The following is a 22,643-nucleotide window of genomic DNA, read 5'->3' on the forward strand; positions in this document are numbered from 1 at the left end:
CGGCCCCCTTGCGCTCCTGGCCTCTCGGCCCTTCCCCCCGCCTGCCCGATCCGCCTCCTCTCCTCCTCCGCCGCCTCCTGCCTTGGGCGAGACTTCTCTTGCGGCAGCTGTGGCTGCGGCTTCGCCTTCGGCTTCTCGGGACGAAAGTGCTCCCAGCCAGGGGGCTGTGAGAGGGGCGGGGCAGGCTTTCCCGAAACGAACGGATAAAGCCCTCTTTCGCAGCCCCCTGACTGGGAGCGCTTTCGCTGAGAGAGAGGGCTTTCTCTGTCCATTTCGGGAATGCCCGCCCCTCCCCTCTCGCAGCCCCTTCGCTGGGAGCGCTTTCGTCCTAGACTTCCAGCAAGGGGGCTGCAGTAGAGGCAGGGCAGGCATTCCCGAAGCGCTTGGAGAAAGCGGTCTCGCAGCCCCCTCGCTGACAGAGAGAGAGGAGGAGAGAGAGTAAGTGAGAAAGAGAGAGAGAGAGAAAGGGGTGGGAGAGATAGCAAGAGAGAGAAGAGAAAGAAAGAGAGGTAGAAAGAAAGAGAGAGAAAGAAAGAAAGCAATAGAAAGAGAGAAAGAAAACAAGAGAGGGAGAGAGAAAGTGAGAAAAAGAGAGAGAGAGCAAGAGGGGGAGAGAGAAAGAGAAAGAAATGACTCTTGATTTAAAGCATATGGTAAAAAGCTCCCAAATAATAAGAGAGAACCCCCCCCAGCCGTTTGTTTGTGTCTGTGTGTGTGTGTGTGAACTCTTGAACCATTTCCAATAGCTCACCTGTTACTGGAAATGGTTCAAGAGTTCACACACACACACACACACACACACACACACACAAGGGGGGAGGAGACAGGGATGAAAAAAGAGAAGATAGTAATAATAGAAATAGATTTTGGTTTTGTTTTGTTATTAATTTCTTTTAATAAAAAGGGGAATTTTTTCCCTGTTTGTTTGTTTGTTTGTTTGTTTGTTTGTTTGTTTGTTTATTTATTTATTTATTTATTTATTTATTTATTTATTTATTTATTTATTTATTTATTTATTTATTTATTTATTTATTTATTTATTTATTTATTTATTTATTTATTTATTTATTTATTTATTTATTTATACTTCTATGCCGCCCAGTCCCAAAGGGACTGTCGCTCAGACACTATACTTTTCCGCCCACACCGAAAAAAAATTAGAGGGAACATTGCCACTGGCACTGCTCAGTTGCTTCCACTGGCTTTCCACTACACAATAATAATACTAACTTCCCCCGCGAACATTCCCTGCGAGAGCTACAAGCCTTGTAACCTTACTTTCCGGATAACTCTCCTAGATCTGCTTTCTGTTGCCACAGAGTGCAGCACCCAGAACAAATTGCTTTAAGCAAGTACTTCCTAACTGATCATCAGGAACTGTTCCAAATAGCACTAAGTATTTTAACAGTGGAAGCAATTATCAGGAAAAACGTGGAGTCCCCTTCCACTGACAGTTTTCAAACAAGAATAGGATAGCCATCTGTCCTGCTGCTTTAATCTAAGCAGGGGTTGGATCAATGAATTAAATTGGCCTCTTTCAACATCATAATTCTGGGACTGCTCAGTTCCCTCTGAAAGAAGGCTAAATTGCATGCTGTGTTAGCACTTATAAAAAGTAGTCAGATTGCTGCAGCAAAAAATTAAGTCTTTGTTTCTTTGTTTGCATTTGAGCTTTTTTGCCTTCCCATTCCTGAGAGTGGGAATATGACACGAATAATGATCAATATCCTGAGTTTTATAACTGCACCAGAAAAGAGTTTAATTCATTAGGAAATACATTACAGGAATAGGCAAATTCTAGTACCCCGATAATTATGTTCTAGTAACAAGAGAGTCCATGGGATTGAGATGGGTTGTATACAATTTCGCAACTAACAGCAACAACAACAATAACAACAACAACAACAAGAGAGTCAAAAATTATGTTCTCTTTGCATAGGTTCCTGGGAATGAAAGCAAATGGAAGTGTCCTGAATCATTTATCTATTTTTTTTTTAAAAAAAGAGGTAGAATAGAGGAAGAAAGGACAACAGAACAGGCCCTTAATTCTCTAGCTAAGCTCTGCTGCCCCCTTATGGTCAATAGGTCATGAGCAAGGACTCACCTTTCCAGACACATTCCTTCTTGCTCTGGGGAACATTCTCAGATCATCTTCAAAGCAATAATCAATTTTGCATTGGGTCTGTAAATATCTCAAAATATCTGCAACAAAAACTAGAATACCTGTTTCTTTCTTCCAACAGGTTGGCAAGCCCGAATCCTTATGGGTTGAAGAGAGAATGAGATTTCATGTTGCTCGAGTTAGAGATGTGGAACTTCTTACAGGACTTAGCTTTTATCATGAAGGAAAGCAGCCTGTGGCTGATGTTTTAAAGTTGAAAACATATTTGCCAAGATTTAACAAAGCCAGAAACTAACCTTGTTGCGCTTCTGTACAAGAGAGAGAGAGACAGAGACACAGAGAGAAACTGACTAGATCACAGCTTCGGAAAAACAAAGATTCTAAAGATACGGAAGATACTGAAGCAAAATGGAAACAAGGAAGAAACTGTGCCACATTTTGTATCTCAGGGACATTTAATGGATCACCTATATGGGAAACAAATAGCTTTCAGCCTTATTACTCTCTTCAATGTGATAGAAATGTCTATGGCTATGCTGTTATAAAACCCTGTCTGCAATATCACCACAACAGATCAAATGGGATAAAAACCAACAGTTTTACAATGATTTCAACAGTATAAAAAGTATTCAGGAGTTACTTTATTCTGCTTGAGTTGTTGTTTTGGGTTTTGGTTTTTTTTACATAGAGGCAAGAGCAAATTAACTACAAGTGAACTCAACTGGCATGTATATTTCAAAAGTTATAAGTAATATACAAAGTTTTTTTTTTAAAAAATTGTCATTTTCTGAAACCCCCCCCCTCTGTTTAATAAATAGAATACAATTTAATGGATACTCTTAATTGGGGGGAAGGGGTATCATACATATCATTTCAGAAGCTCTTTTATGATTAATGTGATTTATTTTCAGTTGCATGGTTATAGGATTACAGCTCTAATATATTGTGGACTCCTGAAACACAAAAGATGATTGTATCGTGTTGGTGTAATACTTATATAATGTTAATGACATAAGTTTGACACTGCCGCCATATCCCCAGATACTATCTCAGGGATCTCCAACTGTAGACCAGTACCAGTCCATGATCCATTAGGAACCGATCTATATAAGCAGTGAGTAAGCATGAGTGTACAAAACTCCATTTGCTTAAGTGACGGGAACATGTATGAAACCCTTCCCTCTGCCTTCACCGCCATCACCATTGCTGGTCCACAAAACCAGAAAATTAGGGGACTGTATTTGATTAGCCATTCATATATCTGAACAGACATGAACAAAATTTGTGTATTTTCTGTGGCTGAGTGCTATGTGAATGCAGAATTGATTGATTGATTGATTGGCTGATTGGATTAATCTCACCACTGTCTGAAAGACACTTCACATTTTACAACTTCTATCAACACATAAATATCAAACATACATTGTACAATAAAACAGGAAAGTATAATAAGAAAAAAAATCAAAATATAAACAGTGGAATAATAAATTACGACGGTTCACATTTCTAACGCTTTCTTCAAAAGCTCCATTTTAAATAGTTTACAGAAAGATTACAATGCAAGGAAAGATTGAGTTCACAAGTGGACAAAATCCCATTATTGAAACACCCTACTTCTGACCCTCGTTTTGCGGAAGTGGGGATTAGCAGATATTCCTAGTTGCACATATTGGAGCATAAGATAAATTATATAAATAAGGGTCGCATAGAATAAAACTCATTTACTCCATTATTTAATTTATAAACTCTTTCAATTGTCTATGCCCATGGTGGCAAACCTATGGCATGTGTGCCACAATGGCACACAGAGCCATATCTGAGGGCATGCGAGGCATTGCCCTGTGTCAGTTCCAGCACTCATGTGCATCCTGGCCAGCTGATTTCATTGTGAGCTGCCCCGAGTTGTTGTGAACCGCCCTGAGTCCCCAGAGAGGGGCGGCATACAAATCAAATAAATAAATAAATAAATTTTCGGCATTCCAGAGGGTGAGAGGGAGGCCATTTTTGTCTTCCTCAGGGTTCAGGAAAGTCTCCAGAGCCTGTGATGGGCCTACTATAAATTTGGGAATGAACTTCCGGTAGGCCGTTTTGTCTGCTTTTCACCATTTACAGGTTCAGGAGGCTTTTCTGAAAGCTGGGGAGGGCAAAAAAAAGCCCAACAGGCCTACTGGAACTCCATAGCTTTCAGTGAGGCCTGTGCACATGCGCAAGAGGGAAGCACGGTGGTGGTGGAGGGGTTGTGTGCGCACGCGTGGGGGGAGGGCATTGCATTATTGGTCTGGGCACATGCGCACGACTTTGGACCTGCAGCAAAAAAAGGTTCACCATAACTGGTCTATGCCAATCTGGATCATGAACAATATACTGAAAAAAATAAGAGAAATCAGTAATTGAAATTCAAGTTTTATATGCAACAACAACAACAATAATATTATTATTAATATTAATATTATTATTATTATTATTAATATTTAATAATAATAATATTTAATAATAATAATAATAATAATAATAATAATAATAATAATAATAATAATAATAAAAAATTAGATTTGTATGCCGTCCCTCACTTCAGACTCAGGCTAACAACAACAATAATAACAATGCTTTATTCAGTAAAGTTAATTTTTTTCTCCAGTTCCACTGGCTTAAAAAAAAAATCTTGGGTACAAAATACACTTTAATAAGCAGAACAAATCACAGGGAGGCCATAGAACAGGCAAGGTCTCTCCTTAAAGCATTTGCATATAACACAAGGACCATGAAGGTAGATTGAAGAAGGGTTTCTCCAACTTCATGTGGAAGATAATATTTGGATGAGATTTATACTGTAGCAAATTTCATGGAACAATTCTGTGTCAATAGGCACTAAACATGTAATAAATACTCTTATGCTTATACATATTTTTTGGGACTGAATAAAGACTGACTATAACAAGATCAATTTATCCGAAAATAAAATATCTTGCCACTAAAGATAGTAGAAGGCAGAAAAACACTTATGGCAAGCAATAAAGTATCATACCTATTTTGATTACTTAAGGAATAATTGTCTGCAATGCAAACAGCTCCCTTCTTTAAATACTGTATGAAGAAAAATTATTCCTGAAAAATCTTTTCAGTTCCATTTTTTTTCCTTTGTTGAATTTTGAACAATGACAATTTTTCCAAGGCAACTGTCTGTTGAAGTAGCAGGATACAACTTTCAGAAAGGATTTTTAGTATGTGAAAAACTTCGTGCCTTGGTTGTTTGCTTCCAGATGTCCCATTACCCAACTTGGTAATAGCATCAGCGCTAGCGAGTGTGGGATTTGCACCTTGTTTAGTATAAACATTCAAGTTCAAGGGGTCAACCCTGAGTTACAGGGGTTCCTATTCTCTTCTATTTCCCTCCTTTTTGTCACATAAGATTAAGTCTTCAAATGTATATAATTGAAATCGCAACATGTCTTTTTGAGGGATTAGGAGAATTGTAAGTAAATACTGTCTAACAGATTGGTTTTCTTCTTTTCTTTCTTACTGATAACAATGATTAAGACCAATTTTTTTGGAAGTCTGAGAATGTTTTTTTTAAAATTTCAATTCATCAATGATGCATGGCATACAGAAAGAAATAATGGTTTCATAGTGTTATCTGTTCCTTTAAGAATAAGGGAGGTAAACATGCAAGCAGTTACAATACTGTATCAGCTTCTTTCAGGGATAATCTCTGTAACAATTGGTAAGTACTATAGATATCTAAGATAATGAACAAATAAGAGTCTATTCTTTTATAATAAAATGCATTTCATGGGAGTCTAAGGAAACTGTGGTAGCCAGAAATTGTCCCACCCCACATTGTGTTTAGCTTGAATGCACAATATTTCAGTTCTTACACCTACTTATACCTGGTTCCAAATAATAGGAAAAGGGTAATAAATTTGGATTGATTAAAAAGACAAAACAAAAGAAGAATGGCTGATAATGGTATCATGTTCAAGAATTGCACATAGTTTTTACAAGAATTGAGATATATTGAGACAAGATGGACCTTGTTAGGTTCTCAGAGGAAAAATGCAGGGGAGATAATATTTCATTCATTTATGACAAATATTTAATAATTTAAAGAAAAACAGAAGTAATATTAAGTAGTTGAACAAAAACTGAGAAAAATATAATAAAATGCAGACAGATGGTTACATGCAAAACTCTCCTTGCTTCACCCTTTGTTATCTCTAAACCTTTACGGTTTCTCTGGAAAACCTAAGGATTGTTTTAAAGCCTGACTTAGTTTTGATTCGTTACTCTGTGAGAAATTAAAGTATTCAGCAAGACAGAATAAGGCCTAGGTGGGTGGTGTTAGTGGTATATGCTATGTTGATCCCTGAAGTTCTAATTGATGATTATGATGATCTCTCTTTCCTTTGCTCAAAGGTTTTGTGAACCAATAATTTTCTGAAACTAAGTTCTCATTCTTATATGTTCTATAAATAGTTTGTTCAACTATTCTTCAACTCTACCACATGGGGTCAGACTGCCTTTATCATTTAGAACTTTTTTATGATAATCTGCCTGTAGCAGGAAACTGAACAGAAATGCAGTTTTTGAATTACCAACTTTGAACACGACAGTATGTCATGATCTAAAACATGGACTCTGACATCCATACCTGAGAGTTTTCAGGTTTTATTCCAGAATTTGGATATAAAAACACGGCAGCACATGGTAAGTTCCTTTCAGAATCTAACCAGCTGGTAAATCTTGCCCACTTTCAGAGCACTCCATTATATTTCACTTTCTAACTGCAATCTTCCCTTACAACACGGGCGCCAAACTTGCAGCATCCTGTTGCAATCGTGTGACTTATTACAATGTTTTTTTTCTCTTCACAGAGCTGGGATGGGCTGCCAGTTTGACATTCCTGTGGCCTATAAGAATACATGAGTATACCATGGTCACTTAAAAAGCTCAGTACTCATGAGAGCTGTCGGGTGCTGATCCCAAAATACAGTGGTACCTTGGTACTTGACCACAATTCGTTCCAGAAGTGTGGTCGAGAACCGATTTGGTCGAGTACCGAATTTATTTATCCCATAGGAAATAATGGAAATGGATTTAATTGGTTCCCAGCCCCTATTAACTCGCTGGGAACCAATTAAATCTATTTTCTTTATTTCCAATGGGATAAATAAATTCGCTACTCCAAGCTGCAGGAAAGGTGGGGGCTGCTGCAATCCCGGCAGCTTTGGGGGGGTCTTTTCCTCATTGCTTCCTTTTATTACCTGTAAGCAGCTTCAAAAACTTTCTCCTTCCCTGTGGCTGCAACAGCGGCGGCTTCCCTTCCAGTAGCAAGAGCACCGGGAAGTCACATAATGAAGGGAAGCTGCTGGAGCGGCAGCAACTGCTGAGATGGCTCCGGTGGCTTCCCTTCATCACGTGACGTTCCCGGCGCTGTTGCTACTGGAAGGGAAGCCGCCGCTGTTGCAGCCACAGGGAAGGAGAAAGTTTTTGAAGCTGCTTACAGGTAATAAGAGGCAGCAATGAGGAAAGGAGTCCCCAGAAGCTGCCAAGATTGCAGCAGCCCCCACCCTTCCTGCAGCTTGGAGCTCTTAGAGAGCATCTCAGCCCCCTGAAGCTGCCGGGATTACATTTCGGATAATGAACAAAATTTTCTCTGGCTGTTCGGTATCTGAATTTTTGTTCAGATACCGAAGCAAATTTTTGCCGAAAATTTTGTTCGTTATCCGAAATGTACGAGAAAGGAAGCGTTCGAGTACCGAGGTACCACTGTATTACTTATTTTGAACCCTTGAATCGCCAAGCTACAAATTTGAGTTTGCTTACCATGGGGTATACAAATGGGCCTTATAGAAAACAAAGATTAGCATATTTGGCTTAGAGCAGTAGGTTACTGATGCATGACTATAGATCCAACTGACTGACGCAATTAGAATCATCAATTACAGCTCGCGTGAGCTGAAATGAAACTAACTGCGGAGGTCGATGGATAGAATGAGAGAAAAGCTTCAAAACGAAGTTACTTTATTTGTATAAAAGTATAAAATCATAATATGCCTGATCACAGGCTCAGAAAACATGTCTACATAGTTAGAAAGTTTTCTTCAAAGATGGAGATCTTCCTTCTCTTCTGGAACAGGAAGTGACTAGACAGGATTTACATCATAAATGGGGGGAGCTAAATTAACATACATGAGTTAACTATTTAACTACTGAATGTCTCTGGATGTCTCTGGGGGCTGTCAATACACAGCGTGACACTGACGCTCTGTGCCTGCTACGCTTACTTAGTGCTTTGGCCTGATCACATCCCATGCTTAATAGAAGACCCTGATAGAAGTCCCAAAGATGTTTTTTCAGGAGGTAACTAGACTTTCTTGTTTTTCTTTGAAGATATTTCACTTCTCATCCAAGAAGCTTCTCCAGCTCTGACTGGCTGATGCAGAATGGAAGGATTTATATTCCTTGCAGACAGCTGGTTATTTGCATTCTTTTAGAGAGTTTCTGAGGCCACTTGGAAGTGTATCTGTGTCCTCAGGATCACTTGAATAGTGCACATGTGTGTGAAGCCTTTTTGGCTGCAGGATTTTTTCTGCCTTGTGTCTGTTCGCTGTTGAAGACAGGCGCAGGCTTTTGGGGATGACTCTGTGTTGTCTGCATTTCAAACTGAAGCACAAATGTTCCTGTAATCTGCAATGTTTTCGCTATCCACTCAGAAGCTTTTTGGATGAGAAGTGAAATGTCTTCAAAGAAAAACAAGAAAGTCCAGTTGCCTCCTGAAAAACCACTTTTGGGACAACCATGACCTGGATGACTGAGAATCTCCATACACATCTAGAGAGAAGCTCAAGGTTGATATTTTAGTTGTCGTTGCCTGTTTCCAAATGGGCTGAAAATTATCCCTCAATTAATGAGGTACGTCCAAGGTGGGCAAAAGAATAATCTGAACAAACAGATAATTGAGTATGGTCACCCACACTCTAACCTCCACTTTCATGAGGACTGTCAGGTTGGCGTAAGAGACCCATTCAGGGACGTGAAGGGCCTATCTTAGACATTTTGATTGTACAAGTTCTACAAGTTCTAAGAGTCTACGGAGAGGGGTGGCATACAAATCCAATCAAGAAAGAAAGAAAGAAAGAAAGAAAGAAAGAAAGAAAGAAAGAAAGAAAGAAAGAAAGTTCTACTGGTGTAAAACTGGAGATCGGGGCCTAACTGTGCACAACAGCAAAATTGTGTTAATGGTTTGGCTGCAACTAATTTGAGTGCTGCAAGTATATAATGACACTTGAGAGTCTCTACAAGTGAAATGTCCATAATTTGTGGTATCTTAATGGATTCGAAATACTGGGTATGAATGTAACAGGTATTCTGCCTCCCAAATGACATACTCATCTAATCTCAAGGTACCTAAACACTGTCAGGCCTTTACTGCGGCACATTCTCCTCAGCTGTCTTGAAGGACGATAGATAGCCAAGCAGAACATATGCATTTGTGTCATGCAACAATTATTTTCAAAATCATCTTAATAATCCAAATTGATCCCACTCTCTGGAGATTTCCACCCCCATCTAAAAATATGGCACTAGAAGGAATCTCTTTCCTTCTGAATAAGGTAGTATTTATTATAAGCTTTTAAACAGCAATTGGGGGTTATTAATGATCTGCTTTGGAAAAGGTTAGATTGTATGACCGCTGAAGTTATTTCTATCTTTATGATTCTACAATTCTCTGCTTCAAATTTAAGACAGGCAGATTTAATATATTGTTTTGTATTGTTTCCTAGAGACCTGAAAGCTACCAATTAAAGCCAGATGTAAAAGCCAGAATGAAGGAAGCCTGAGCCAGCCAAAAGTTTGGAGTTTTAGAAAAGAACGCAGCTTCCTCTGCCCATGGAGGGGTTTTTTGCTATTATAATGTAGGGCAGTGTTTCCCAACCTGATGTAGGGTATAAAATTGGATTTGCTGTACTTACACAATTTCATGTAATGATTAAGATGCTGGCCTAGAACGGTGATGGCAAACCTATGGCATGGATGCCACAGGTGGCACGCAGAGCCATATCTGCTGGCACGCAAGCTGTTGCCCTATCTCAGCTCCAAGGTTCACGTGTGTGTTGGCCAGCTGATTTATGACACTCTGGAAGGTGTTTTTGGTTTTCAGAGATCCTCCAAGGGATTGGGGGAAGGCATTTTTACCCTCCCCCGGCTCCAGGGAAGCCTTTGGAGCCTGGGGAGGGTGAAACACAAGCCTACAGGGCCCATCAGAAGTTGGGAAACAGGCTTCTGGTCTCCAGAGGGCCTCCAGGATATGGACCAGTAATGGGTTGCTAGCTGGTATGCGTGCATCCTCTCATACGATTTCGCTTCCTCTGCATGTGGAGAAGTCAAATCTCACTCGAATGTGCACAGCTGCCTGCTGATCACCTGGAGCTGGGCTCGCATCATACTGGTAGCACCGGTAAATAGGAACCCCCGCCTGGTATTGAGCATCTTTTTCTGTTGATGTCACCCGAGTACTGGGTAGCAAAAAATGGTGATACATCGCAGAATATTTGTCAGTATCCTGACAACTCAGCATTGGTTTTGTACCTCTGCCTTGAAGCTGGAAGTTGTGTCTAAGCTTCTGTGCTTTTCCTAAGCTTTATTCTCTAGCTGGAAGAAAGCTTTTTGCCATGTTCCTGCCGTCTCACCAAGAAAGATGCAAAGTTTCTTTAATTTAATGGGTGCATTTGAAGTTTACTGGCAGCAGGGACAAATGATGGGAAAGGAACTTGGTGCTTGGTGAAGACCCTTAAAAGATGGGATATGTGCAGCGAAGGGCTACCAAAAGTTTTACTACCACACTGTGGGCGTGGCTTATGCAGGACGCCCTGCATTTCCTTCAATATTTTTCAGTGCAAATTGGGTGTTTTGGGTGGAGCTCCATTTTCGCTACCCCACTACATTTCCCCCCCATCCGGGCAGTAGCCTATCCATGGATATGTGGCAAAAACAGGACTAGAGATACCCAGTTTTCAAATCTACTGCAGCTCACTGGGCAATTTTGGCCTGTGGTTTCCTCTTGTCCCAACTTGTTTTAGACAATTATGATAGGGCCAAATCTGAAGCAGAGGGATGTCTATATATGCTGTATATATTTCTGGAGAAAAGGTACATATTCAACACATACAATTGTGTACAGGTTGATGCTTTTCCCGCCTGGTTTTTGCAGCCCTAGCACAGAGATTTATATGTCCCAAATGTATTAGGATAGCTATCCGACAGTTCATTGCATAAAGGCTTGGGCCAAGACCCAGTGTAAATTTAGGATCAGAGCCCTGCAATAATCACCCTGAATAATACCCTGTTATAATACCTTAGAAGAGAGAGTTTATTTAAGATTACTAGATCAGGCCTCCACAATTCTGGACAACCACTAGATCAGGAGTGTCCAACTTGATTTTATTGAGGGCCGCATCAGGGGTGTGCTTAATTTCAGGGGGCATGGCCATGGTGGGTGTGGCCAATTCAATGTCACTCATGTCGGGGGCATCTGTGGTGGCTTGAGCGTTCTGCCAGTAATAATGGGCTCCCGAGTTCTGTTTTTGGCTGCCATGGCCTCCTGCAAACTTCTGCCAGCGGAAACAGAGCTTATGAGTCAGTGAAGGGCTACCAAAATTTTTACTACCACACTGTGGGCGTGGCTTAGGCAGGACGCCTTGCATTTTCTTTCAGTGCAAATTGGGTGCTCTGGGCTGGAGCTCCATTTTCACTACCCTGCTGCATCCCCCCCACACATCCGGGCAGTAGCCCACCCCTGTTATGAGCTCAAATGTGACCCTCACAAGCTCTGTTTTTGCTAACAGAGGCACCACAGCAGTACCGCAGGCCAGATCTAAGCACCCTGCGGGTCGGAGTTTGAGTTTGATACCCCTGCACTAGATGGTATGAAAAAGGTGATCTGCTTCTCTTTGCTGCCATCTAGTGTTTAGCCAACATGATCGCCAACATGATCAACCGATGACACATATGGCACAAGAAGAAATGTTTAGAGATGGGAAGGAGGTTTGAACACCTCTGTCATTTATAGAAAAAATGAGAAACTGTTTACTGTGACACATATTTTCTTCTTTTAGGCCTGGGCGAATAGAATATTTATGAGAAAAACCTTGAGAAATAGGGTGAAGAGATGCTGCTTAGGGAATGGTTAGATAATAGAAAGAATAGCCCAGTTAGATGGAGAAAACCACAGGGTCAGATGGAGGCCTATTCTAATTTCTTGGGCTGTAGAGGTGATCTCAGGAGAATTGTACTTTCAGAGTTGCAAGATTCTGTTATTTCAGTTTTCACAATAAAGTAGAATTTATCTCTTCATGTTACCTGTTGGCTTTTGCCTGGTAAGTCTGACAGGTCCTTCTTTCTCTGTTCTGGTTTTGAATAAAGAGATGGCAGCCTAAACTCTACTGAAATACAGCTGTTTCAGGCACCCCCAGATGTTATGCTTTTCTTTTTATTTACCACAGACACAGGGTGGGGGGACGAAATGTGAGCTTTTCCTGTATCATTCCCCGAAGGCTCCACTTCCGACTTTCTTCTCATCCTCTTTTTTCAATTGAAAAAAAAGAAAGAAAGAGCATGCAACAGTAGGCCAAACCCTGCAAAGAAATCTGGGATCCAGGCCAAAATGGCTGCTTCACATATAACTGGGGCCAGTGTTCCCTCTAATTTTTTTTGGGGGGTGGGCGGAAAAGTATAGTGTCCTTCAGGACTGGGCAGCACAGAAATAATAAACAAATAAACAAATAAACAAACAAACAAACAAACAAACAAACAAATAAAAAAACCACCCTGTTTTTCCTCAGAGAATTTCAAAATAAAATACTGTACTGTGTGTCTATAACAGTGAGCTCATAATAGGGAAACTCTATCAATATCAAAATGCCACTTAAATAGTTGAGCTAGTTTCAAACTAGATTTTGATTTTCCTTCTCTCTTCCTTACTCCCATTCTTTTTCTTTCTCTTTTCCTTCCTCTCTTTTTTCTATTTGTTTCTCTCTCTTCCTCTCTTCTTCTCTCTCTCCTTCCCTCTCATTCTTTCCCTCTCGGCTTCTGGGCAGGTTTGGAAAACTCTGAGTTGATGATGATTTTTAAGGGAGCGATTGCTCACTGCTCAGCTTAGAGGGAACTATGACTGGAGCCGTTTCAGATATCTTTGTTTATTTTGCACTGGTTAACTGGATAAACTATTTGCCAGGCAATAGTGGCAGGTTCAATGACCTCCACTGAAAAAACAAAACTCTAGCATGTAGATTGATAGACTTAAACTTTTGCAAAAGCATGCCTGTGTTAAAAGCAAGGTTGCGCAATCCTAAAGATGATTCCCCCAATAGCAAAGGCTCTTTTCTTTAACATACGTGTTCCCAGACGAACATTTCTTGGATTGTCTCGGTCTCAGGGTGAAGAGGATTGCTTTAAGAAACCCCCGACACTTCCTGGTTCATGTCAGGCTGAACACTCTTGTTTGTGGGTGGTATTTTGAGAACTTCCATTTAAGGGCATGTGAAGAAATGCAGAGATCAGGAGAAAAAGAATGGAAAAAAGGAAGCTCTAAAAAAAATTAAACAAACTCTTTCTGTTCTCAAATTCTTCTTGTTCTTTGGCAAAGCCTTTTCTTTTTTGTCGGTCTGAGTGGCTGGACAGCCTTTTTAGTAATTTTTTCCATGTATGTAGAACATAAAACGTAGGGTATTTTAAAGAAAGCCACACCCAAGCCTTTCCCTAATGAAAGCAAAGCTTGTAGGGGTAGAAAAATGTGGTTTCCCCCTCTTATACTATGCCTTCTGAATTATAGTTAATAGCTGAAGTGATTTATAACATTGTGTTTAGGGAAAGTTTTAGACAGCAAGGAATGCTGATTACTTAACTGGGGTTGGCTATTTCTAGAGCATGCGTTCAAGTCCTTTCTTTCTTTCTTTCTTTCTTTCTTTCTTTCCTTCCTTCCTTCTTTCTTTCTTTCTTTCTTCCTTCCTTTCTTCCTTCCCTCCTTTCTTCCATTCTTTGTCACTCCCTCCTTTCCTTCCCCTTTCCCCCTCCCCTCCTCTTCCCCCTCCCCTTTCCCCTTCCCTCCCTTTTCCATTTTTTTGTAGGTGTTATTTTGCTGTTACAGATTCTGTACTGTACATCTGATTCTGCATTGTAACTCAACTGAAAGTAACCGGGGTGTGTGTGTGTGGGGGGGGGGAGTGATTTAGCATGACACAGTTTTAGGCAGATGACTCTGCAACAAGAGATAGAGAAGTGGCATCTCTCCAAAAGTTTTTTGAGTCTTTCATATCTGGCCAGAAAACATGGGCATGAATTGCCATATTGAGTTAAACAGTCATAGTAGATTTGAATGACAAGGTTATAATGCTTGCAACTTTATTTGAACTGAATTTTTTTAAAATGCCTGTTGCTTTTCTATTCCAGGAAACTGGAGTGTAACTGTATAGACCTCAGATTTTTGCAAACTAACATAAGGCTAGACAATTTTCCAGTCTTGAAATTGTGTGTTTAGACTGTGGATACACTGCTGGCCTGGCTGATACCCTGGGAATGGTAGATAGTACTGTAAGTGTGATGCAAGACCTAGTTGAAGTAGACCCAGAGACAGGGTTCAAACAAATCGGTACTTTTATTCAGCTCAGAGAACAAGTGACAGCTCAGCAAGGCAAGTGACAATTCAGCGAGTACCGACTGACTCTGCTTGGAGAAACCGCTTCTTTTATACATTTGCGGCTCCCGCCAAAGCAAGAGCCAGCCGCGTCTGAGCCAATCAGGAGCGACTTCCTGCTTCAGCTCAGACAGCGCTGGGAGACGGAACAAACTATTTACAGGAAATACAAGGTAGCCATTTCAAGATACAACACCCCTCCCCTCATAGTTGGACACATCCATCACGAAAGCCACGTGACAAAGTCGTCCAATCGATGGGGTCTCCGTGAAGCTCGCTCTGACCTGCGCAGTTCAATTTCTCCTTCGACACTGACTGTGGAGGATGGCTCGCCGCTGTTCTCCCGGTGCGGCGGACTTGGCCTGGCGGGCCCAACAAAGGCTTCGGAGGAGGAGGATGGCTCGGCGTCGCTGGATGGCTCTCCCTGGCCCGATAAGTCCCTTTGCGTGTCTCTTAATTCGGGCAATGTGTTAAAGTCTGTTGAAGGGGGAGAGTCCATGTCAGCGGGTTGTGGCAATTGATTTTCTGTTCGCTTCCGAATGTGGTCTATGTGTCGTTTCCACAAACGACCATCCTCTAGTTTTACTATATAAGTCTTTGGTGCATTTTGCTTAACAACAATTCCTTTCATCCAGTTTACACTTCCATCAAAACTTTTTACATATACATTTTGTCCCAAATACATTTCTCTTTCAGGTTTTACACACATTTGATTATTATTAATACAGAATCTTGGGTTCAACCTATCTAGTGGTGACCTTAATTTCCTTCCCATTAATAACTCTGCAGGGCTTACATGTGTGTGCGAGTTAGGGGTGATGTGTTGGGTGAGTAAGAATTGGTCCAAGTTTTGTTGTACATCCCCAGGGCCTGACCTGCGCAATGCCTCCTTTGCCACACGAACGTAACGTTCTGCCAATCCATTAGCCCAAGGCGAGTAAGGCGAGATGAGGGCATGCCTGACCCCTAGGCCATCTAGGAACAATTCGAATTGCCTGGCTGTTAGCTGTGGCCCATTGTCAGACACTAAGATATCTGGGCAACCATGGGTGGCAAACAATCTACTCAATACCTTGATGGTGGCACTTGTGGTTATGTTGTTCATTGCTATTATTTCCACCCATTTGGAGAACGCATCAACCACTATTAAGAAATACTGGGACCCCACTGGACCAGCAAAGTCAATGTGGATTCTTGACCAAGGACCAGCAGGCTGCTCCCACTCAGCCGGAGTTGTTTTGGGGGGATTAGGCCGTGACTCTTGGCATGGTTCACACTTCGAAACCCAGCTCTCAATATCAGCATCCAGACCTGGCCACCATAAATGCCCTCTTGCTAGGCTCTTCATCCTGACAATCCCAGGATGGCCCACATGTAACATTTTGAGTACCTTTTCCCTTAGGCTTTTGGGGATGATCACTCTATCTCCCCACAGCAGACAACCCTTTACATAAGATAACTCAAGTCTTTTGGTTTTGAAGTCACACAATTCAGGTTTCACAGAATCACTTTGCCATCCCTTAAGTACACAGTTTACCACTTGTTTAAGGATTTGATCTTGCTGCGTGTGTGCAGCCACCTCTTTGGCCGTGGTTAGTGGGTTATCCTCGAGTTCTATCATTAGTACATCTGTGGAAGGAGCAGGGTCCTCCACTAAGTCTGTTATGGGGCACCTGCTGAGGCCGTCTGCATGATTGATTTCCTTCCCCCCCTTGTGGGTGAGATCATACTGGTACCCTGAGAGGAAAAGAGCCCATCTGATCAGTCTTGGAGACATAAAAGGCGGAGTGGGCTTGTTGGGGGCTAGCAGACCTAGTAAGGGCTTGTGGTCAGTGACTAATTCAAAACTTCTTCCAAAAATGTAATTGTGAAATTTCTTTACCCCTGCCACTAAAGCTAGAGCCTCTTTGTCTAACTGGCTATAATTCCTCTCTGTGCTGGTCATGGTTCTGGAGAAAAATGCTATTGGGGCCTCTGTCTTATTAGGCAGAACGTGAGCTAGGACTCCTCCTATGCCGTACGGTGAAGCGTCGCACGTGAGCCTAATGGGTAGTGAAGCACTATATTGGACTACCACACTTTTAGAAGTTAGTAATTGCTTTATTTGGAAAAAGGCTTCACGTTCAGTTTCCCCCCAGGTCCAGCGGGTTTCCTTCTGGAGTAAACGATGTAGAGGCTCTGCTACTGTTGCCTTTTGCTTTAAAAAAACGGAATAAAAATTAAGGAGGCCTAAAAATGCCTGCAGCTCATTCTTATCTCGTGGCTCTGGGGCTTCCCTAATGGCTCTCAGCTTCTCTGTTGTGGGGTGGATACCTTCTTTGTCTACTTTATATCCTAAGAATTCTATACTGTTGGTTCCCCAGACACATTTGTCAGGCTTGATTCTTAAGCCTTTATCCTGTAACCTCTTAAGTACTTCCCTTATTCTTTTGTTTACTTGTTCCTGGTTTTCCCCTGCAATTAAGATGTCATCAAAATATGGGATGGCCCCATTAACCCCTGACAATAGGCGTTCCATAATGCTCTGGAATATCCCTGGGGCTATGCTCACCCCAAACTGTAACCTCGTGCATTTGAAAGCCCCCCTGTGCGTTACGATTGTTTGTGCGTTTGCTGTTTGTTCATCGACCGGAAGCTGTTGGTAAGCCTGCGCGAGGTCGATTTTTGCAAACCTTTTCCCTTCCCCCAGGGAGTGTAGGAGTTGTTGTACCACCGGGATGGGGTAGGGGTGATGTTGGAGGGCCTTATTAAGGGTAGATTTATAGTCAGCGCAAACCCTTAAAGAACCATCTGGCTTCAGAGGCGTAACTATGGGAGTTTCCCATGGCCCTTGTTCCACAGGGACCAAAATACCTTGGCTTATAAGTTTATCAAGCTGCAGGTCTAGTTTGGGGAGAAGCGGAAGGGGGACCCTGCGAGGTTTTAGCCTGACTGGTGGGACCTTGGGGTCGATGGAAAATGATATAGGGGGCCCCTTATACGATCCTAAGGTGGGGCTGAACACTTCGGGGAACTCTTGCACAAAGTTAGGCATATTATCACAGTTTACATTACACACACCCGAAATTTCAATCCCCAAAGGTTCCATCCAAGCCAACCCCAAGAGAGAGTGCTTAGCCCCCGTTACAATAAGCATGGGTAGGGTACATTTGACATTCTTGAATACAATAGGTACATTTGCTGTTCCCAGGACCGAGATTACCCCCCCCTTGAAAATCTCTGATCACTAAAGAGGTTTGTTTTAGATCAGATTTAGACAGATTAGGCATATACAGTTTAAACTTCTCCCAAGGCATAATGGTATACCTAGACCCAGTATCAAGCTCCATCGAGCATGGTTGGTTATTTAGTAACAGTGAGATAACAATTTTGGCCCCTTTTTTTGTTGCCGTGTTATTCACGGAAAATTGAGTGTTACCTCTATAGTAGTCGCGGTTAGCGGTTGAGTAGTTCCTTTGACCCGAATAGCGGAACGGTCGATTTTCTCGCGGTTGGGGGGTCTGGTTTTGTAGTCGTTGGTGTTGCGGTGTGGCGAATGTCTCCTCTGGTGCCGTTGCTCTGCATGCGATGGCGATGTGGCCTCGACGGTTGCAGCGGCGGCATGTGGCGTCTCGGAAGGGGCATCGATGGCGCTGGTGGTTTCCCCGGCAGCCCGCGCAGGGGGCTGGGTGAGTAGCTCTGTGGTGTCTCGGCTGGTCTTGTACCAGGAAGCAGTTGTCCCCGTTGTGAGCTGGTTGGCTGGGGTCGTCTGATTCCACGGCGCGGGGAGACGCAGAGTCAATCTTGGCGATGAGTTCTCGCCTTCCGTGTTCTTTTAATTCTCTAGCTGCTGCGTCGGCGGCTTCTGCGGTTTGCGCTAGTTTAATTACGGTTTGTAGAGTCGGCTCGTCTTCGGTGAGGAGTTTGTTCCTCACCGTGGCGCTTCTCATGCCAAAAACCAAGGCATCGGTGAGGCGAGCTTCCGGGTCTTTAAACTTGCATTGTGCAAGCACCGTCCGAAGTCGCGTTGTAAACTGGTTGATTGATTCTGTTTCCTTCTGAGCCATCATAGAGAACTGATGCCGAAAAACCATGGCTGGTTTGGTCGGTTTGAAATGGCTCGCTAACTTGTCTTGTAGGACGTCCCAAGCGACGGTTCTTGCTGGCTGCGGGTCGGTGAGAGTCTGGGCGAGGCCACGGATTTCTGGGCCGCAGTAATTCAGAAAAATAGCTCGTCTGCAATCGGCTTCGGCGTCTTGTATCCCTGCTGCCTCGAGGAAGATCTCGAAGGTAGCCATGTATTCGTCCCAGGACGTTTTTTCGGGGTCGAAGAGTTCTGGAGCCTGGCCGATCTGGACTTTGCTCATGTTGCACGCGATGTTTCTTCCGTCCGTTCGTCGCCAGTGAAGTAGACCCAGAGACAGGGTTCAAACAAATCGGTACTTTTATTCAGCTCAGAGAACAAGTGACAGCTCAGCAAGGCAAGTGACAATTCAGCGAGTACCGACTGACTCTGCTTGGAGAAACCGCTTCTTTTATACATTTGCGGCTCCCGCCAAAGCAAGAGCCAGCCGCGTCTGAGCCAATCAGGAGCGACTTCCTGCTTCAGCTCAGACAGCGCTGGGAGACGGAACAAACTATTTACAGGAAATACAAGGTAGCCATTTCAAGATACAACACTAGTGATTGAATAGGTACTAGTTATATCTAGGGTCAAACTGTATCTCAGCTCTAATGTCCATGGGTTGTCTTCAGCGAAGGGCTAGCAACATTTTTACTACCACACTGTGGGCGTGGCTTATACAGGACGCCCTACATTTTCTTTCAACATCTTTCAGTGCAAATTGGGTGTTCTGGGGTGGAGCTCCACTTTCGCTACCACACTGCATCCCCCCCCCATCCAGGCAGTAGCCCACCCTAGTTGTCTTCTACCAGCCATTTTAAAGTGGAAGGAAGTTGGAAGAAAATCTTACTTGCATTCTGTCAATTTACTACTACTACTACTACTACTACTACTACTACTACTACTACTACTAACAACAACAACAACAACAACAACAATTTCCTATAAATGCTGCCCATCTATCATCTCCCTCTCTCCCTCTCTTTCTATCATATCTCTATATCTAGACCAGGGGTGTCAAACTAGATTTCTTCCAATCAGCATTGTCATTCTCCTCCGCAGTTGGCAGGGGAGTGGGGGAAGAAGACGGGACAGGCACCTCCTGCAGCACCCTGCCAGTCAAAATGGGCTGAGCCCCCTCACATATGTTTTTGGCCTGGAGGGCCTCCTGCAGCACTTTGCTGGCCAAAACAGGGCATGGGTTTGTGTATCCTGTGTGCCACTCTGCACCTTGTTTTAGACCTCCATGGTCTAACACTTTTGCTGCTGCTATGTCGTAGCTATTTATTTCTTTGCATGGATTTATTAATTGCATATCATATAATTGCATCTCAGTGATTTAGCAACTGGAACCATGTCCATGTCAAGTATAACACTGCCTTGATTTTCATGATTTCTCCTCTGACAATCATGCAATTGCTGCAGGTTCATGTGAGCTGCCTATCTGCGTGGGAAGATTTCTGTTCCCACTATTCTCTCAATCATTATATTGTTTTCAAAATTACATCTACAAAAACTTCAATACAATGGTACATCTACTTAAGAACTTAATTCGTTCTGTCATCAGGTTCCTAAGTAGAAGCAATTTTTCCCATAGGAATCAATGTAAAAGCAAATAATGCGTGCAAACTCGTTAGGAAAGAAATAAAAGCTCGGAATTTGGGTGGGAGGAGGAGGAGGAGGAAGAAGAAGAGGAGGAGGACAGTTGCTGCTGAAGGAAGAAGGTGAGGTGAGGGGAATACAAAAAATCCAAAACTTTAAGGCTTAAAAAATAAAGATGTACTCTGAGGCGGCAAGGAGGAGCATGTGCCTCCCATACACCCAGCATGAGGCTGCCTTCCATACACTGTGCCAGGGGGAATGGCAGGGAACTGGCCCGGCCTTTGTGCCGCTCTCAAATTTCCTGGGAAATTTTTCCAGGCTCGGGTTCTTAAGTAGAAAATGGTTCTTAAGAAGAGGCAAAAAAACCCCTTGAACTCCTGGTTTTATCTAGAAAAGTTCTTAAGTAGAGGCGTTCTTAAGTAGAGGCACCACTGTATATTGTTTTACTTTGGCGCACTAGGCCTATATTTAAAATAGTATTCGTTTGATCAAGGTACGTTGATTCTTTTTATTTTTATTTTTAAAATATCTTGTAGCGTTTTCCAGAGGACAGTAAAATCTTGGAACTTTATGAAAAGAAGCAGAGAGCACAGATTTATGGCATGTGTTTCGTGCACATGGGATTCATTATTTGACAGTATATGGTCTCTCCCCACCATCTTCCATGAACCTTTTCCAACTATTTTCACTCCAGACTGGAAAAATTATAGGGTAAATGCCTACTCTGTAGTCAACAGGTGATGACAATGTACTCTTTATTTTTTACTGGGACTAAATGAGACATTTCCTTCCTTAAAAATTGCAGGCATTTCCCATGTAAATATGACCCATGTCATTTGCTTCAACCACAATGACGTACAAATCAGACTTTGGATAAATAATGCACTGAAGGTCTGAAAATTTAGCAATTTGCAGACCACATATTCCTATTCTCAATTTCATCCACTAGCGGCTGTCTGAAAGATACAGTTTTTGGCCTCCTAAATAATTCCTTCAGTAGTTATAATGAGCTGCAGCTCCCTATAATAGGTCTGCCTCTTGGGACCACATCAACATAGCAATGGGATTTCATCACAGTCAGTGATCTATGAATTGTCCCCCTGAATGTTGCTTTTCAAGGAAATTATCAAGGAATAGAAAATTGAGCACAACTCAGTTAAAGATCCTGGTGAATCCTGGAGCCATCTTTAAATTGGGATCTTCAGGACTGTCACAGTGGTCGATGCTTAAATATACTACACACTAAATATATCATCTTCCTCTAAGAAAGCGATGCCCCATAGTCTGACATGAGTAGTATGAAGGAACTAAGGATATTTATCATGCTGTGGAATATTGTAGAAAATACATGAGTTTTGCGACAAAATAAGCTAATGTACTGTACATTTTCTTTAAAGACTATGGGATTTTATTGCACTTGTCTGAGAATTTGATTTACCTGATTTTTCTTTGGTAATTCTTCGCCAGTCAGTGTTGTTTCTTCTAATACTTCTAGTATTCTTAGATGCTCATGAATTTCATCAGCTAGGACACAAGGCCCTGTAAACTGAAAGTTATAAAGTTTAGTCTATTGCAGTGTTTCCCAAACTTGGCAACTTGAAGATATTTGGACTTCAACTCCCAGAATTCCCCAGCCAGCATTCGCTGGCTGGGGAATTCTGGAAGTTGAAGTCCAGATATATTCAAGTTGCCAAGGTTGGGAAACACTGGTCTACTGTGTGTGTGTGTGGGGGGGGGGAGTCATCCCTTTCTGTTAACATGTTCACTTAGAGCCAGAGGGAAATACAGAACAAAATCTGTCTGCAAAGAATTGCAATTTAATCAGCCTTGACCATGCCAGTATTACTTCTAGCAAAGTAAATGTGAGCAGCAGTACAGTTTATTCATGGTTATTTAGAAATAAGCTCTACTAAATGCAAAATGGTTACACTTGGGTAAAGTGAAATTGCCATTTAAATTGGCTTCAATTAAAGTAACATCTGGAAAGAATCTTAGATGAAGGTGGTAACTAGTTTATTGGTATTGTTTTCTATTCTCTGAAAATAGAGGAAGTTGAAAATACTTCTACTGTGCATCTGCATGTGTATTCTAGAGGACAAACTCTTTACATTCATCATTAGGCAAGA

General features: G+C 42.1%; 1 protein-coding gene across 1 annotated transcript in view; it reads left to right on the forward strand.

Moving 5' to 3' along the window:
• Window positions 1-2,952, forward strand: part of LOC139157118 (ectonucleotide pyrophosphatase/phosphodiesterase family member 1-like) — a 72,856-nt gene extending 69,904 nt beyond the window's left edge. Inside the window, exon 25 of the mRNA XM_070733529.1 lies at window positions 2,244-2,952. Coding sequence (XP_070589630.1) covers window positions 2,244-2,417 — 174 coding nt within the window. The 3' untranslated portion in view covers window positions 2,418-2,952. The remainder of the gene's footprint in view (window positions 1-2,243) is intronic.
• Window positions 2,953-22,643: the final 19,691 nt, after the last annotated feature.

This window comes from Erythrolamprus reginae, chromosome 1 (genome assembly GCF_031021105.1).
Source record: "Erythrolamprus reginae isolate rEryReg1 chromosome 1, rEryReg1.hap1, whole genome shotgun sequence".
Classification (NCBI taxonomy): domain Eukaryota; kingdom Metazoa; phylum Chordata; class Lepidosauria; order Squamata; family Dipsadidae; genus Erythrolamprus; species Erythrolamprus reginae.